Source organism: Panthera uncia, chromosome X (assembly GCF_023721935.1).
Source record: "Panthera uncia isolate 11264 chromosome X, Puncia_PCG_1.0, whole genome shotgun sequence".
In the NCBI taxonomy this organism is placed as follows: Eukaryota; Metazoa; Chordata; class Mammalia; order Carnivora; family Felidae; genus Panthera; species Panthera uncia.
The window spans coordinates 25,143,672-25,161,389 of NC_064817.1; the positions used below are offsets into that span (position 1 = coordinate 25,143,672).

Below are 17,718 nucleotides of genomic sequence, written 5' to 3' on the forward strand. Positions count from 1 at the left end.
GTTTCTCCGTTCCTTGCTCTCTGACCCGCCCCCAATGTCTTTCTCAAAATCAATAAACTTAAAAAAATAACGTGTATTTACAGACGAATTGCTACGATGCCTGGGATATGATTCAAAATAAGCTGGGGTTAGAGGGATAAGAATACAGATGAAATAAAATTGCTTTTTATAGGGATAATTTTGGAAGCTGGGCAATGAGTAAAATGAAGGATGATTCTACAGTTCTTCGGTATTTGGGTAGGTTTACAAGTTTTCATATATTGAAAGCACGTAGTAGAAACTTTTTCAGATATGCTTACTGAAAAGATTAGAATTGATCCGTGCTGATTTCTGTGTAGACGTTGGAAGGTTGACTACAGACTCTAGCACGAGGAGGGTCACGTCCTCTGTGACTGCTGACCTCTGAAAAGCTATCGCTGACCGTTGCACAACATGGGGGCATGGATGTCCTGCACGGTTGTAAATCTTGTAACTTTGGAGGCTCCCAAAACTTAAACTAATAGTGGATTGTTGACTGGAAACCTTACAGATGGTAAGTCGTTTACTGCATCTTTTGCATATACATTATATACTACATTGTTAAAGTAAGCTAGACTCAAGGAAACAACAGGAAAATCATAAGGAAGACAAAACACATGGGCAGTACGATGCTGGACGTAGGACACAAACCCACATGTAAGAGGACCTGTGCAGATCAAACCCCTAACGTTCAAGGGTCCACTGTAGCTATGGAATGATAAGTAAGTTTGTTTAATCTGGATCTTGCAAGTAATATATTGAAGTAGAATGCAAAATGTAAGTTCCTAACATATTCCACTTTATTAAAATAAAGTTGGTTTTTATATACTTCGACCCAATTTCTAAAGTTAACGTACACTTACCCCCAGTCTAACATTACTACAGGTATTAACGGAGGATTCGGAAGAGGAGGTTTTGCAACAGCCTATTTCAGTCGAGTGTGATACCGTATACTGTAAATCATTTCTAACTACACAGAAAAGAAGCAGAATGTAGTGTTTGCTTTTAGTTTATTAATTTATTTTGCAGGAATCTTTGACTTTCCGAATATGTACTGTTTGGAAGTACGATGCATGCATAGCCTTTTAAAATGCCTTTGTACAATTTCACCTCAAAATAATGATTCACAGCATACACGGAAACCTAAAAGAAACATGGTATTTACAAGATTTAATAGGTTCTTGCTGTTTCAATGAAGAAACTGATCAATTCTTTTACAGTAGGGAACCATGGACATTGGGTCTCATTATAAATAAGAATTCAGAATTGTTCAGTCTCAAAGCAACTTTTCATGGCTTTAGAAACTAAAATCGAGTCATCATCCTATTAATCTCTGAATGCCCAAGCCATGCAAAATTCTACTTGTATTAAATATTTGGGGATGCAAATAATAAAGAAAAAAAAGGCAGGTCTAGTGAATGTGAAAACATCATCAGAATTAACTTTCACACTAAGAAAATTCTGTCAATTCTTTCAAAAAGATACAGTAGTGGTGCAACAGACAGTGCCCAATTTGATTTTTTTTTTAATCGTAACATTTCAGTGGTCATGGTTCTTGCTCGACTGATATACCAATATACCCTTTCACTACGAAGGGACATCTTCACATTCCAGGATACATGACTGATGTTTTCCAAGGACAATTTTTTTATGCCTTATATTCTTGCTTTTTTGTTTATACTGTCAAAGACATTACAGTTACCTTTTAAAATGCTATAGAAAACTGAGTTGCCACAGAAAGTTGGATATGAACCCTAGATCATGGGGACAAGACGATGACAAAATTGAAGAAACGATACTTTTTTAATAATTAAAAAGTACTAAAACTGAGACCAGCTCCTTAAAAATTAAACTGCCTATCACACTTCCCACTTCATTCAGGGAAATAAACAAATGAGCAACACTTTGCCCCCCTCCTTTTCCTCGTCTAAAACTACCTTTCCTACGACGCAGTTCTTCTGTTTAAAACCCCCTGCCTCTTTCCTCTCCCATACAAGGCCATTATCAATGCAAACATTTTACACTGCTTAGGAAGTTTCTGGCTCCTCTATTACCACTTGAAACTCTTAAGACCTACTCCACACGTTAAGGGACAATGTACTTGGAACAAAACGGCACGTGTGCTTTCTAAAAACCCAGTTTACAAAACCATGAAATAGTGTAAAACGTATAGTCAGGTCTATGTGTTACCAGATACATCAAACTAGACACGTTTTGAGAAAAAAGACGTTTCGCTAGCAACCAGCCGCGCCCCGGCCTACGCGAAGAGCGGCGGGCCTGGGCAGACAGGTGCGGCCCGGTGTCTGCCGTCCTGCCGCCGGCCGACTGGGCACGCGCTTCAGTCCGACCAGGACGGCCTTTCCAAAAGGCACCTTGAAAGTTGACCGAGTCCTCCTTCAAAGTGGTCAGAGGCAAGAAGTCTATAGAGGGGACACAGTTAAAGAGCTCAAACGTGTCCGTGGAAAACAATTTTGCTTCCTTTAAAAACTGAACACAGCCTAACTTGGCCTACGAGACTTGGGCCCAACCAGAAATGAACACATACGGAACTTCTTGAAAAGCCATCTCTGATGCCTCCTACCCCACCGTCTACACCTATCCGAGAGACTGGTTTCTTCTCTTTTTTCCTGGCAGGGGCAAACAACGATCGACTAGATAGATCACCAAAGGACTGGAACCATGCATCTACTGTATGACGACAGCTTATTGACCCGGATGTGTGTTCATGCAATAGTTGTAAAGTCACCTACGTGGTTCTAATACGGCATCCGACTGTTTCCAGACATGCTACTTTCATTCTGAACTGACAGGCGCCCAGTTAACTGCTGCCACTTGAGCGTATCTAAGAATACTGGTAAACCTCGAGCTAGAACACCAAGCAGGATAGAGATTTTCCCCCTAAATTGTTATTTAATACCAAGCGGGGTAGATCGTCACCGAAGAGATAGGAAACCATACAAAGGCAAAGGCATTGGCATATTACAGAAGAGTAGGACTGAGAGACGGCTGCTGGAGACAGACACCAGTGTCACAGAAGCTTTTAAAGAAGGCGATTTTCAGGTCGACGCTTTTAAGCCCATCTGCTTTCTCTCTGTTCTTCTCACAGTCTTGCCACAGTCGAGTGAGGGATGTCTTAGCGGCGTAATCACACAGCCACGCGTACTTGGCGAGACGAGTGGATATTTGGGGAATTTTCCACGTACGAGACATTGGCAAAGCGGTAGGTAGAGGGTGAAACGATGATTTTGAAGGAGAATGGCGATGGGTTATGATGCCTTTGGTTTCATTGTGCATTTAGGGACAGCTGGCGTTTCCAGGTCTGCCCGACACCCCTGGTACCTTACAATACAATGACAGCTTCAAGAGTGTGGGTGCGCGCGCGCGTGCACGCGCGTGTGTACAGGGGGGCACGTGGCATGCGAGGGTGGCTACTCCTAAAATCTGAGCCTCAGGTAACATCCTTCAGGATTCAAAGCCCTACTGATCGTATTGCCGTTCACATTCACCCAAATGATGGGAAGATTCCAAAATCCAATTCTAAGCCAGGAAGGAAATTCAATGACGGAGACCTTAAAGAAACGTCCTATGAACGGTCTTCCAGTGGTGCACCCTAGGGGGCCACACGGTTTTCTCTCTCTTCAGTTACTCATACCCTAAAGTTTTGGCTTCACAAATAAGGAGTGCTTTAGTATCACCTGAGCTACCCGAACAAACTCATTATTACCTCTGAATACACCCTGTTAAATTTAAACAGCTCTGAGTTGTCAAGTCCTTTGCGCTCACCTCTCTCTAATCTCGTTTCTTCACCAGCCTTCTCCTCCTCCCAAGTAACACAGTAGGCAACCGGATGACATCGGCCAACTGTAATTTCCCTCACGCCGGTTCATGAACATGTGCAAATAAATCTGTACTGAACAGCTAATGGTGATTTTTTTTTTCAGCTACGTTAGGATTGTGGCACAAAACACTGTGCTGTAAACATCGTGAATTCGTCACAAAATTGGAAGGAGGGAAGAAAAAGGCCCTATGGACTGCACACATTTCTTACAGAACCGCAGCTGAGCTCAAGATCTCCAAATGGATTCTGGAATGGATTTACATTTGGCATACATTCACTGTGCTATTGGCAAAGCGCAGTTTTATGAGAAGGTCATTCGTAAAATTGTTCTTGGTAAGGACTTGTTATTTTTAAAGCCAATGGCCTAATAAAAGCATGCAGTAACATAAAAATTGTATCTATCGTGGCATACTTAGGTCTTAGTTACCAGTGTTGATTTAGCTTGATGAATTACTGTACAAGCAACAGGGATCTTCTCCCCTCTGATTGTACTCTGGAACAAAGGGCATGATGTGCCTCATCCCTGACAGTTACGAATCACATTTTGAACTATCGTGTTGTGTTTGAAATTACTTCTGAAAAAAGCGGCAATTAAAAAAACCCTTAGACTTACCCCCCTCCCCCCCCCCCACAGGTTGTGGGTGCTTTTTCCTGTTCTTCTCTTTACTAGGAAACACCGGGAAGAAGCATGGGGAACCTGGGTTTTCCAGAGAGCTGTGACCAGGTGAGTCTGCTCTGGGAATTCACAGTTTGTCTAATAAACTGTAACAGGTCACACCATGACTGAAAGTTCTAGTTTATAAAGTAAGGGCTACTCAGCAGTAACTTTAACAATTGGGATTCCACAGAAGAGCGCTTGCCCTCTCTGTGTCCATTCTTTCAGGAGTGAATCCTTTCCCGGTTTCAAGTATCCCTTTCTATCTCACTCTGCAACGAGTTGAGAAAGGAAAAAAAAAAAAAAGAAAAAAGAAAAAAAAAAACCCCACCAAAAAAAACCCCACCAAAGAGAACTCCCCATTTTTCCTTTAGTGAGCACAACCAGCTCCAGGGTCCTTCCTCCTCCCCCCGTGGAATCTGCCAGGGAAAAAGGCTGGGCAGATGAACAGCTTCCCAAGGTTTTCTTTTCTTCGAGTGGGGGCTCCAAGTTTCACTCTCGAACTGACGCGGACCCATCGGAGTTCAAGTGTACCGCGGCATCTCGCACTGCTCACAGCGGTTGAGGGCGGGGTGGTTCAGGAAGGTGCAGCTGTCGCAATTCCACGGAGCCCCTTCGTAGTCCTCGTCTCGGGGCTGTGTCCGAGGACTCTGCTTGGAGCCGGATAGATGCTCTGAGGGAAGTTAGGATGGAGAGAGAGAACAGACTGAACACTGCCAGGTATAATCCAAGCGGAAACACTACGAGAAAACAAGGGGGGCGGGGCGCAGTTTGCTACTTGACCTCCTGTGAAAGCCAGCTGGTACACAGAGCAACTCGACACAGGCAGCTCAATGGGTTTATGAGACAAATTCTACTTCGTTCAAAATAATGGACTTTTTTCAGAAGAAGATAAACAGAAGCCAAGTACATATGACCTTCCTCATTCATGATCCTAACAGCAGTTATGCTATGTTGTAGCCAAACGAACCAAACGAGAAATCTCACAGAACATGGGAGATTCTTACCATCTCCTTCGGTTTGCCCTGACATCCCCCAGTACTAGCCAAACTGTCATCAACCTCTGCTAGGCTGGCCTCCTCCCATGAGACCTTCAGCCTCACAGTATGCATGCAGAGTTTTAATCAGAATGGTAAAAAGAGAGACTCCACAGGTTTTCAGAAAAGCTAAATTCATTCAAAATAAGATTATTTTTGATCCTTAGCTTCTTTCCTACCTCTTTGGCATTATAATTTCCTTCAGATATAGTTTTTCAAAATGGATATATCTGAGGGTGCCTGGGTGGCTCGGTCAGTTAAGCGTGAGACTCTTATTTTGGCTCAGGTCATGAGCTCACGATTCTTGAGTTCAAGTGCCCCCCCCCCCCCCACTGGGCTCTGTGCTGACAGTGTAGAGCCTGCTTGGGATTCTCTCTCTCTCCCCCTCTCCCTCTCCCTCTCCCCCCCCCCCCTTTTCTCTCTGCCCCCCTCCCATTGGTGTGAGTGCTTGTTTCCTAAAAAAAAAAAAAAGGGGGGGGGCAGTCTATCTGGCCATATAAAATGCTGGCAACCCTTGGTTGGTCCTCAGGATTTTCTTTATAAACACTTGAAACTTAGATTCCTCTTAGGGCCTCACTCCCTCTGGCCTTGTGTTCAAAACGGCTTTTGTCTTCTACAGTTACTTTGGAAATTCTGCTTTTTGAGGAACATCCCTACTGAACGTGGTATCTGGGACCAGGAGGCTAGAGCCCTCTAGACGGAACTGACCCTGGAATCCGGAGCAACTCAGGAGGCTGGGAAAAATCTACCTGTAAAACAGTCCAAATCCTCACTGTGAACTGGAAAGGAGGTGAAGATCTAAAGTCAGCAGCCTTCCTAAGCAGGTAACAAACTAAGATGAAAGGCTTTCATCAGCCACCATTTGGGGTTAAGTGTATATTCTTTTGGAAATTAATGACCTGACTTGGTGTCAGCAATGTGCCTTTCCTGACAAATGGCTGCAGTGAACATTCGTTCCCCAACAGGTAGAGAGAACTGAGTTTCAGACCCGAACTTTCCAATGGTCATAGTAGGGCTCAGGTTCACCCAAGAAGGAGCTGTGAGCTTGACAAGAGAACAGAAAACCACTGGGTTCGTCAACCTACTTGGGGCTTCTCTTGTTTTATACTATAGGAAAAGAAAAAATAACTTTCCCTTTATCTTTCTGAGTTCTTGACGGAGACCCCTCCACCCCAGGTAAAAAAAGACAAGCGAAAAAACAAAGTTCATCGACATGTGTACCTCACATATCAGGGCAGAGACCTAGGAAAACTAACTCCCCAAAGGGGGCCAAGCGGCCGTTTAAATATCATCTTCAGCTTAAGACCAAGCAAAATGGTAGAGGGAGGGCAGGGGAAGCCTGTTAGAGGAGGTTATCTGACAAGCACGGGAAATAGGGGTCTATTCCCTAGGCGTTAAGTCCCGTCCTTTCTCCACTGATAACCATTCTTTTGATTCAGTCATAAGGCTCTCTCTGGTACAGACAAGGAGACTCCTCTAAGTGGAGACTGCCTTTATAAAGGTCACCCTCACGCATGTGTGGAATTTGAGAAAAAACAGATGAACAAAGGGGAAGAAAAAGAAAAATAAGATAAAAACAGAGAGGCGGCCAATGGTTAAGAGACTCTTAAATACAGAGAACAAGCTGAGGGTTGCGGGGGGGGGGGGGGGGGGGGGCGGTGTAAATGGGTGAAGGGCACTAAGGAGGGCACTCTTCGAGACGAGCAATGGGTGCTGTATGTAAGAGATGAAACACTAGGCTCTACCGAAGCCAAAACTACACTGTATGTTAACTAACTTGAGAATGAATCAATGAATAGAATGAATGAACGAACGAACGAGTGAGGGGGAGTGGTAAGTGTACATGTAACTGTTCCTGACAAAAGGGTAACTTCTATTCTGTTGTCACAGCTTCTCCTGCCTTTGCAGTTTCTTACAATAAATCTTGACGGCAAAAATGGCCTATTTTATGGCGCCGTTTTCTCCCCTTCAGGACCACCATGACTGAATTTGGAATAAATCACTCTCAACTGACTTACCAAAATAGTTAAAAGGCACCTAATTTAGAAGTACTATTGGTAAGACACTGTGCATTTCATCCCAAGGAGGTACTGCTGAAATAGAAGCATCTAAAACCCAAAAGACATTTGAGACGTCTGTTTTCATTTGATTTACACTTGTGAAATCTTTTCTTTCTATGGCCTGTGTAAGAAGCAAAATCTTTCAAGCCTCCTAGAAAATAAAAACTTAAAAAGAGAACTGAAGTAAATAGGCTTTTCCTTTAAGACTAATTATTTTTAGGGGTGCCTGGCTGGCTCTGTCAGAAGAGCATGTGACTCTTGATCTCGGGCTCCTGAGTTCAAGCCCCACATTGCACGTAGAGATTAACCCATTTAGAAGTAAGCAGTTTTTTTTTTTAAAGTTTAATTTAAAGAGGCCAAACTTGGGGCGCCTGGGTGGCGCAGTCGGTTAAGCATCCGACTTCAGCCAGGTCACGATCTCGCGGTCCGTGAGTTCGAGCCCCGCGTCAGGCTCTGGGCTGATGGCTCGGAGCCTGGAGCCTGTTTCCGATTCTGTGTCTCCCTCTCTGTCTGCCCCTCCCCCGTTCATGCTCTGTCTCTCTCTGTCCCAAAAATAAATAAAAAACGTTGAAAAAAAAATTTAAAAAAATAAATAAATAAAGAGGCCAAACTTCCATACAAATAACCATCTGCACAAATCACACAAATCAAAAGTTAAATCAATAATGTTTATAATATACTCATTAGAATATAGAAAACAAATTGCCTAAAAGGATGCTAGTAAAAACTTCAAAATTGGTAAATAACTTCTACCCAAAGAGAAAAACTCATTTTTCCCTAATGGGAAATATGCCAATGGTAAAAGAGGATTTTTTTTTTTTTTTTTTTTTTTAACTAAAATAAAGTACAAGGTAGTTTCATGTTAGGTTGGTTCTTAGGCTGGGATTTTTTCCCCTACTTCTGTAATAGTCAAGTAAAATACTTGTATAAACTCATATATATACAATACTTTTAGAACCCTTATTTTAACTGAATCCCAAGGTAAAATTCAAGAAGCAGGAGAAAACTGCAGTGAGGGGTTATAAAAAAGTAATTAAAAAAAGCTTTTTTAAATGTTTATTTATGAGAGCGCGAGAGCACATGCATGTGAGCAACTGGGGGAGGGGCAGAGGATCCAAAGCAAGCTCCACACTGACAGCAGAAAGCCCCATAAGGGACTCTAACTCCAAAACTGTGACATCATGACCTGAGACAAAGTCAGACACTTAACCGACAGAGCCACTCAAGGGGCCCTCAAAAAGTTATTAAAAAAAATTTTTTTTAACCTTTATTTTTGAGAGAGAGACAGAATGAGAGGTGGGAAGGGGCAGAGACAGAGAGGGAGACACAGAATCCGAAGCAGGCTCCAGGCTCTGAGCTGTCAGCGCAGAGCCAGGCGTGGGGCTCGAACTCACGAATTGCGACATCAGGACCCGAGCCGAAGTCAGATGCTTAGCCAACTGTGAGCCACCCAGCAGCCCCAAGAAATTATTTTTTTAATTAATTACTTGGCCTTGCTTTGTAGATGCTATTCAAGCAATCCATCCAATGTGGTGGACTACTAGCCACTTAAAAAGCGGCCACTTAGATGTGCTCTTACTGCCGAACGGACACCAGACTGCAGCACCTGGGTGGCTCAGTCGGTTAAGCATCCGACTCTGGATTTTGGCTCAGGTCATGAAGTCACAGTCTGTAAGTTCAAGCCCCGTGACGGGCTCAGGCTCCAAGCTCCGCAATGACGGTGTGGAGACCTGCTTGGGATCCTCTCTCTCTGCCCCTCCCCCACTCATGCACACTCTCAAAATCAATAAAAAAAAAAAAAAAAAAAAAAAAAACCCCACCAGATTACAAAGACTGTTTGAAATAACATGAAATATTTCATTAATTTATGTGGACTTGCTACTGAAATATTATGTTGTACATACTAAATAATCTAATGTCACTTTTTAACGTAGGAAATTTAATATATCTAGCTTGTGTTGTGTTTTTATTGGGCAGCGCAGCCTTAGAAACTCATCAGAGAAGATGAGTTTTAATTTTTTTATTCAGAATCCCTACATGCAATGTGGGGGTCACGCTACCAACCCTGAGGTCAAGAGTCACGTGCTCCATGGCCTGAGCCAGCCAGGCACTCGGAGAGAATAATTTTCTAAAAGGAAAAAAAAAGGCCTTTCCTTGTGGTAACTCTACGTGGGTGAACACGTGTGTTTGGACGTTGTGCACAAACTCCGGACACACAGGTACAAACCATCTGCAGCTGCTGCCTGGGTGTCATGGACGTCTGCCTGTACTTTGGAGGTCACGCTAATTCTCCGGGCTTTCCTCTCAATTGTGCAAGGGTCTGATGAGTCTGCATGAAAAGAAGCAAAGCCAGTAGGAAAGGGATTAAAGCCGTTCATGAGAAGAGTGGACAGGCTCCCAAGGATCTGTCATGGGACACGCACACCTGAATAGTTACCCTATTACTTCACGGCAGCGTCCGCGCTCAGGTCAGGTGCGTGCCCGGTTTCATACTGCTTCGACAACCTATGTAGAACCGTGGCTCTTTCGAGCTTTTCCAGCCTCTACAATTACTTGGAGTCAATGTCTCATTTCACCACTTTGCCACTTTCCTGGTGTAAACTCGGTGAGGGTAATTAAAGGTCAACGTGAAAGGCAAAATTTGGGGGGTGATACTTGAGCCGATAGCCTGATTAAGCAACAGTTCTTAGAAAATCATGGGTTGAAAGCACATGATCTGTAAGGCTAGCCGAAGAATCCATTACAGTAATAACAGTAAGCTACAGTACTTCATAATTAATGAGTAAGCAGAGCAGTGATTGAAAAATCAGCACCAACTGAGAGCAGTATGGACTGCAGGCATCCCTTGCTAGAACACTGTTTCTGTGAATGCACACCTTATTCGTAAGCAGTCCTTTGTGTTATCTGCCCTTAGAAACCAAAGAAGGATCTCGGCATTTTCTGATTCGTTCTGAGCCCACAGGCAATCCCCTAGTATGATCCACCTTTGGAGATTACTGCCCCTGAATCCTCAGCCTGGTGCCTAGGTATTTACTCCACTATCAGCGTAAACAAAAGCAGACTAAATGGTCTCCTTAGGCTCCAAAGAATACTATAAACTTCTATTTCTTAAGCTTCTAAAGCACTTTTGTAGTGTCATATGCTTACTACTCTCATAGACCCTTAGGACAGCCATGTAAAATACATAAACTAATGAGGATTTGGACTGATCGCCTCTCCGGTGCACAGACTAGACCTGAACAAGGTCAGGTGGCCGTAATAAGCAGGACCAGGGCTCAAATCATGGGATGACAAGGTCAGTGCTCTCACTGCTGTGTTACCAATGAAAGGTTGGGGAGGACTTTCTAAGGCAGCTGAGAAGCTTACATGTACATGGAATTGCTTCACTACAAAGTTCAGTCCAAAAAGGGTTCTTGGGTCACCTTTTTCCTTAGGTTTCTTTTTCTTCCTTCCCTTCCCCCCCCCCCCAGCTCTTCGCCCCCCGAGAGAGACAGACTGTGACCAGGGCAGGGGCAGAGAGAGGGAGACAAAGAATCCAAAGGCAGGCTCCAGGCCGCGAGCTGTCAGCACAGAGCCCGATGCTGGGCTCGAAGCCACGAACAGCCAACTCATGACCTGAGCAGAAGTCGGATGCTTAACAGACTGAGACACCCAGGCGCCCCTCATTCTCTTTTTATTATCATACTTACTATTCAGATAAACATCCGTATTCCACTTGGATTTATCCATGTAATAATGCCAAGACATTTATTTTAGCCAATAAACCAATTCTGTCAGTTATTTCTATTTTATCTTAAGTGGCACTGCAAGAAAATCTACCTTAAAGTACATAAATGTTTTTGAGAAGAGGCCAATTTAGTTTTTGAAATGTGAATGCTTAGAAGACAACGCACCTGACTTCATAGAGAAAACCAAACAGCTTTTGATTTCAGCTTCGGTCATGATCTCATGGTTCCTGAGATGGAGCCCTGAATCAGGCTCTGTGCCATCCATCACATTTCATTACAACTGTCTCCTCTGCCTCTCCCCCATGTGTGCATGTGTGTGCTCTCTCTCTCTCAAAATAAACACACCTTTCACCTTTTGTTTTTTTTTAGTAAGTTTAAAAACTACAAGGTAGGGTACATAACAGGACACTATTAGACTAGTACCATTTTATGTTCTCACCAACAGTATATCTAATGGAAAGCTCAATCGGATTTCTCGAGTAGAAATTCATTTCTAGTGAGGATGTTAGTTTTCTAGTCTACTTTGTATTAAAACTGTATGTAGGGGCGCCTGGATTTAAGCGTCCGACTTCGGCTCGGGTCATGATCTCACGGTCCGTGAGTTCGAGCCCCGCGTCGGGCTCTGCTGACAGCTCAGAGTCTGGAGCCTGCTTTGGATTCTGTGTCTCCCTCTCTCTCTCTGCCCCTCCCCTATTCGCACTCTGTCCCTCTCTGTCTCAAAAATAAATAAAGGTTAACAAAAAAAACCAACGTATGTAGACTAGGATAAGCCACTTGGGGTAAGCGTAAATGATCCATATACCTACTGACTACTGGATACATACTTTACAAGTTGACTGCAGTTGGAATTTAATTACAGCTCACTGTGAGGACTACTCAAAGCTGCAAGGACTACAGCCGCCTTACTAAAGGTACTTAGAGTCACATGAAGCTGGATATTATGGCATCCTAACGATATTCCTAACTGAGTAGTCCAGCAAAACAGGAGCTTCCCACCTCAAGTATATGCTGTTGGTCTCCAAGGCAGAGGCACAATGACCTGTCTGCAACACCGATATGACCACTGCTAGAACGCTCTTCGGGCCCCTGGCAGCTGACCTACCACGTGACGTCAGGACATTTTCCTCATTTCTTTGTGAGTGTTTAAGGTAAAACTTAGATAGTGAAATACACATACCGTAAGCGTGCCATCTGAGTACTTTTGAAAATTGCATATACACTTCAATAATCCGAATCCCTATCCAGACATTACCATTAGCCCATAAAATCCTCCCATGCCTTTTCCCAGGTAATCCCCAACCTCCACTCCCAGAGACCAAAGCTGTTCTGGTTTTTAATAGAAACTAATTTAGTGTATGAATTGCAGCATGTCAACAGAATCATCCAGTATGTATTCTTTTGGATTTGCTTTCTTTCTTTCAGCATTATGTTGCTTAGGTTCCGGCACGTCGTGTGTGAAAAGAGTTGATTTGTGTTGCTGACTAGTATTCCCTCATGCGAATATAGCAGTCGGTTTCCAGTCACCTGCTGAGGGCCACTTGGGCCGTTCCCAGTGTTTGCTTAATTTGAACACATTCGCTATGAATCTTCTACTACAAGCCACTTTGTGGACATGGTTTTAAATTCCGTTGGATAAATTTTTAGAAGTAGAGTTGATGGGCTACAGGGCAGGTGCATCAAGGTGTGGTTTTACAAGAAATGGTCACACCATCTTTAACTTTTACCAGAAATGTAAGAATTCTGATTGCTCTACATTCTAATGTTTTAGACCTCGTTCTTTAGGAATCTAAGGATTTGAATTTGCATTTTCTTAATGTCTATTCAAGTTGAGCATTTTCATGTGTTTATTAGGCCATTTATATATGTTTGTGAAGCGTTGACTCAAATGTTTTGATCTTCGTAAAACTGGATTGCCTTTTAAGGTTTTTTTTCCAACATTTATTTTTTTTTTTTTAATTTTTTTTTTTCAACGTTTTTTTATTTATTTTTGGGACAGAGAGAGACAGAGCATGAACGGGGGAGGGGCAGAGAGAGAGGGAGACACAGAATCGGAAACAGGCTCCAGGCTCCGAGCCGTCAGCCCAGAGCCTGACGCGGGGCTCGAACTCACAGACCGCGAGATCGTGACCTGGCTGAAGTCGGACGCTTAACCGACTGCGCCACCCAGGCGCCCCCCAACATTATTTTTGAGAGAGAGTATGTGCGCGTGTGCCTGAGCACGTAGGGGAGGAGCAGAGAGACCGAGGATCCCAAGCAGGCTCTATGCTGACAGCAGAGAGCCGGATGCAGGGCGTGAACTCACAAACTGTGAGATCATGACCTGAGCCAAAATCAGACGCTTAAGCAACTGAGCCACCCAGATAGATGCCCATGGCTTGTCTTGTTATTACTGTGCTAGAGGTTCTCGATACATTCTAGATACCACTTTTTGTTTTAACCAGGTATGTTTTCAATATTTCCTCCCAGTCCATGGCTTGCCTTTTCACTTTCTTCACAGTGCGTCTTGACGAGCAGAAATGGTCAACTTCAACGAAGGCCAGTGTACCAAGTATTCTTGCTGTGTTGCTCAAAATTCTTAGCTAAACCCAAGTTGCAAGTATATGTTAGGTTTTGTTCTGGAATCTCTGTAATTTAGCACTGACACTTAAGTATGTATGACCCATCTTAGATTTCTGTGTATAGTGAGAGGTAAGGATCAAAACTGGGTTATTTTTCCATATGGTTAACCAGGTTCTTGAATTAGTTGCTGGAAAGACTTGGCTTTCTCCCTTCACTGCTTTGGTGCTTTTGTCAAAATCTGGCAGTGTAAGTGAGGGTCTCTATCTGGGCTCTCCATTATTCTCTATCTACTTTTTATCCCTATGCCATTAACATACTACGATGACTGTAGCTTTATATTAAGTCCTGAAATGAGTTAGGGCTAAGACTTCCAATTGCATTCTTTTTAGAGATTGTTTTGAGTATTCTATGTCTTAGGCAATAAGGTATGAATTGCAGAATCTGTTTGTTACTTTTGCCCAGTGCAGTTAAAATGGGTATAAGTACAAATCACTAGGGGAAGAATAAGTTTCCCACTTGTGATTTAACTGCAAACACGGTGTATTACCCTAATTTCTTCTGGCAATGTTTTGTAGTTTTCAACATCTATCACTGGTGTTGAATTTATTTCTCATTTTTCACTTGTTTGCTGGTACATAAAAATAGGGTTCTTGTAGATTCACCTTCCATCCCAAGACCTTGTTAAAGGCACTTATTAGTTCTAATAGTTGTGTTTTAGTCTCCTTATAGCTGGAATAGGGGCTGACTTTTGTCAGATGCTTTTCCTATATCTAGTAAAAGGAGCATGAACTTTTTCTCCTTTACTGATAGCACATTCCTGAGCTAAAAGAAACTTGGTCATGATCCATTATCCTTTCTATATATTGTGAAAATTACGAAATTTTTTTTTTTTTTTTTTGCTTTAAATTCTGGACGGGTATTGATGTGTAATTCTGGTTTTTTTCTAGGGGTGTGGGGGGTGGTGAGTAGATAATACCTTGATCAGGTTTTGGAATCAAGGCTCTGCTGATGACACCCAAAACAAACAAAAAACTGAGAAGCTATCTTTCCTCATCTATTTTCTCAAAAAATTTGCATAAGGTTGGTAGTATCTTTTCAAGTACCAATGAAACCATCTGGGTATAGAGTTAATGGATTCAAATTCTTTAATAGACAGCTATTAATATGTCCTGCATCATCTTGTTGTCAGTTTTGGTAGATGTGTCCATTTCATATAAAGTGCTGAGTTTACTGGCACAAAGATGTTGATCACATTCCCTTATTATGTTAATGGAGAGCCATTATTTCTCTTACTATTTTGATACTTTCTATATTTACCTTTTAATCTCCTTGACTTTATTCTTTCCTAAAGGTGGAATTTTAGGTAACTGATCATTAATCTTCATGGCTTGAGTGTGTCTTCACAAATTTCCTTCTAAACACTGCTCAAAGAATTTGGCCTTCCCTGGCATGCATGGGTGGCTCGGTGGGTTAAGCATCCGATTTTGGCTTAGGTCATGATCTCAGTTTGTGGTTTGAGCCCCACATCTGGATCTGTGCTGACAGCGCAGAGCCTGCCTTGTCTCCCTCTGCCCCTCGTCTGTCTCTTTCTTAAAAATAAATTCACATGAAAAAGTAAATTAAGGAAGGTAGGGGCGCCTGGGTGGCTCAGTCGGTTGAGCATCCAACTTCGGCTCCGCTCATGATATCACGGTTTATGAGTTCCAGCCGTGCGTCAGGCTCTGTGCTGACAGCTGGGAGCCTGCTCCCGATTCTGTGTCCGCCCACCCCGGCTTGTGCTCTCTTTCAAAAATGAATCAACATACATACATACATACATACATACATACATACATACATACATAATTAAGGAAGGCCAACTTCTTCTTGTTAAAGAGAGGTAGAGCTTTAATGCCCAGCTCCCGGGAGATAACCACTAAAATCTTGGAATTTCCCCAAGCGATAAGGAGTGTCTCTGTTCTTTACGGTGGGCCCTTCAGACCATACCGGAGAGTTCATGCTAATGAGATGGCTCGTGGTGGACACACTGCTCACCAACCTGGTCGCTATTTCCAGATGAACAACTTGTCAATGCATTCTGTTACATAGGGTGATTCTTTGGTAACAGCCCTTGAATCAATTAACTGAAGTCTGTTGGATTACCAATAGGTAAGACTTCTTTAGTAGATACTCAGGCAACACCGAGTTTAAAGAGACCCATATATATCATTGATGACTTTATCCATTTAGATTAAAAATGTAACTCAGTGACTTTCAACTTGAAACTGTATAGAATGTTGTCACAGTGCCAAACCTGATACTTGGTAGTCATCCACTACATACATACATGGAAAGCTATTCAACTAAAATCAAGGTAACGTTATTTAGCACAGAATTTATCCATTACCTCCTGAGTAGGGAGTCTAACAAGATTTGTAAATATTCTACTGGTCATTTTAAAAAAAGGCATTCTCAGGGTGCCTGGGGGGGCTCAGTCAGTTGAGCGACAGATTCTGGGCCAGGTCACGACCTCACAGTTTGTGGGTTCAAGCCCCCAGGTCGGGCTCTGCACTAACAGCACGGAGCCTGCTTCGGACTCGCTATCTCCCTCTCTCAAAAGTAAATATGGAAAAAAAAATTAGGGGCGCCTGCTTGGCTCAGTAGCTTAAGCATCTGACTTCAGCTGAGGTCATGGTCTTGTGATCTGTGGCCTCAAGCCTGTCCGTGTGGAGTCTGCTTCAGCTCCTCTTTCTGCCCCTTCCTCACTCGAGCTCTCTCAGAAAAGAAACATTAAGGGGCGCCTGGGTGGCGCAGTCGGTTAAGCGTCCGACTTCAGCCGGGTCACGATCTCGCGGTCCGTGAGTTCGAGCCCCGCGTCGGGCTCTGGGCTGATGGCTCGGAGCCTGGAGCCTGTTTCCGATTCTTTGTCTCCCTCTCTCTGCCCCTCCCCTGTTCATGCTCTGTCTCTCTGTCCCAAAAATAAATAAAAAACGTTGAGAAAAAAAAAAAAAAAAAAGAAAAGAAACATTAAAAAATAAATAAATAAAACACCTCATCCCTAATTATTATCTTCACCTGTTGGGCACAGAAGGCTTCCTCTGTGAGCTGCTAACTTAAGAGGCTTAGATCTACAACTCAAACTTTGCATTCTCAGGTAAGACCTTTCAAGTTCTCATTATTTTAGAAGGAGGATTACAGTTAGGATCTAAACTAGGATCCTAGAGTTTAGGATTACAGTTATGACAGAGGTAAGTAATTTTACAATGTTAGCTATATAATGTATTGTTTCACTTAAAAAAATTAAATTGGATATCCCACTTAATCACCTTTGACAACAATTCCAGGAGTCACTAATTTGTAGTGCCTTTGAGAAATTAAAATATGGGGGACACGTGGCACAGGAGTATCACTATGGTAACTTTTTTTGTGCTGAAAAGTTAATCTCGCTAACGGAAATTTCTTCAGCTGAACATTCTGATACTTATTTCTCTGTTTGTGGCATTTCCCTACTCACCTTTTTTAGATGGCTTGGGTGGTACAACTGGGCCAGGTTCTATGTTGTCATAAAAATTATTCATGGCTTTTGGATCAAAGTTTCCTATAAAGAAAATAAAATCACCATATGCATTTAGGGCTCTTGTTCCTATTTGGCTTTTTTGTTAAAGAATATATAGAAATAAAATACGTAAGAAGGGAAACTTTTCCAGGGTTCAAAACTCCTATCCTCTTTCCACTGAAAGTGTTTTCCTGATCACTGTGAGAAAAGACCCAAGCAAACTACCCCATCAGTGTTGATCAACAAACCATCACCTGAAGGGATATTTTTCTAACTGCAAAGCTACTC

The 17,718-nt window shown here is 42.8% G+C and overlaps 1 protein-coding gene across 5 annotated transcripts in view; it reads right to left on the reverse strand.

Annotated features, from left to right (window-relative positions):
* Positions 1-4,636: 4,636 nt before the first annotated feature.
* The window catches only part of TAB3 (TGF-beta activated kinase 1 (MAP3K7) binding protein 3), a 55,683-nt gene continuing 42,601 nt past the window's right edge, over positions 4,637-17,718 (reverse strand). For 4 of the 5 annotated variants that reach the window (XM_049643649.1, XM_049643650.1, XM_049643648.1 and 1 more), the window contains 3 exons: positions 17,389-17,472; positions 9,836-9,937; positions 4,637-5,184 (listed from right to left, as the gene is read on the reverse strand). In XM_049643649.1, coding sequence (XP_049499606.1) covers positions 5,036-5,184; positions 9,836-9,937; positions 17,389-17,472 — 335 coding nt within the window. In that variant the 3' untranslated portion in view covers positions 4,637-5,035. The remainder of the gene's footprint in view (positions 5,185-9,835; positions 9,938-17,388; positions 17,473-17,718) is intronic. The other variant, XM_049643653.1, reaches the window with a different exon arrangement.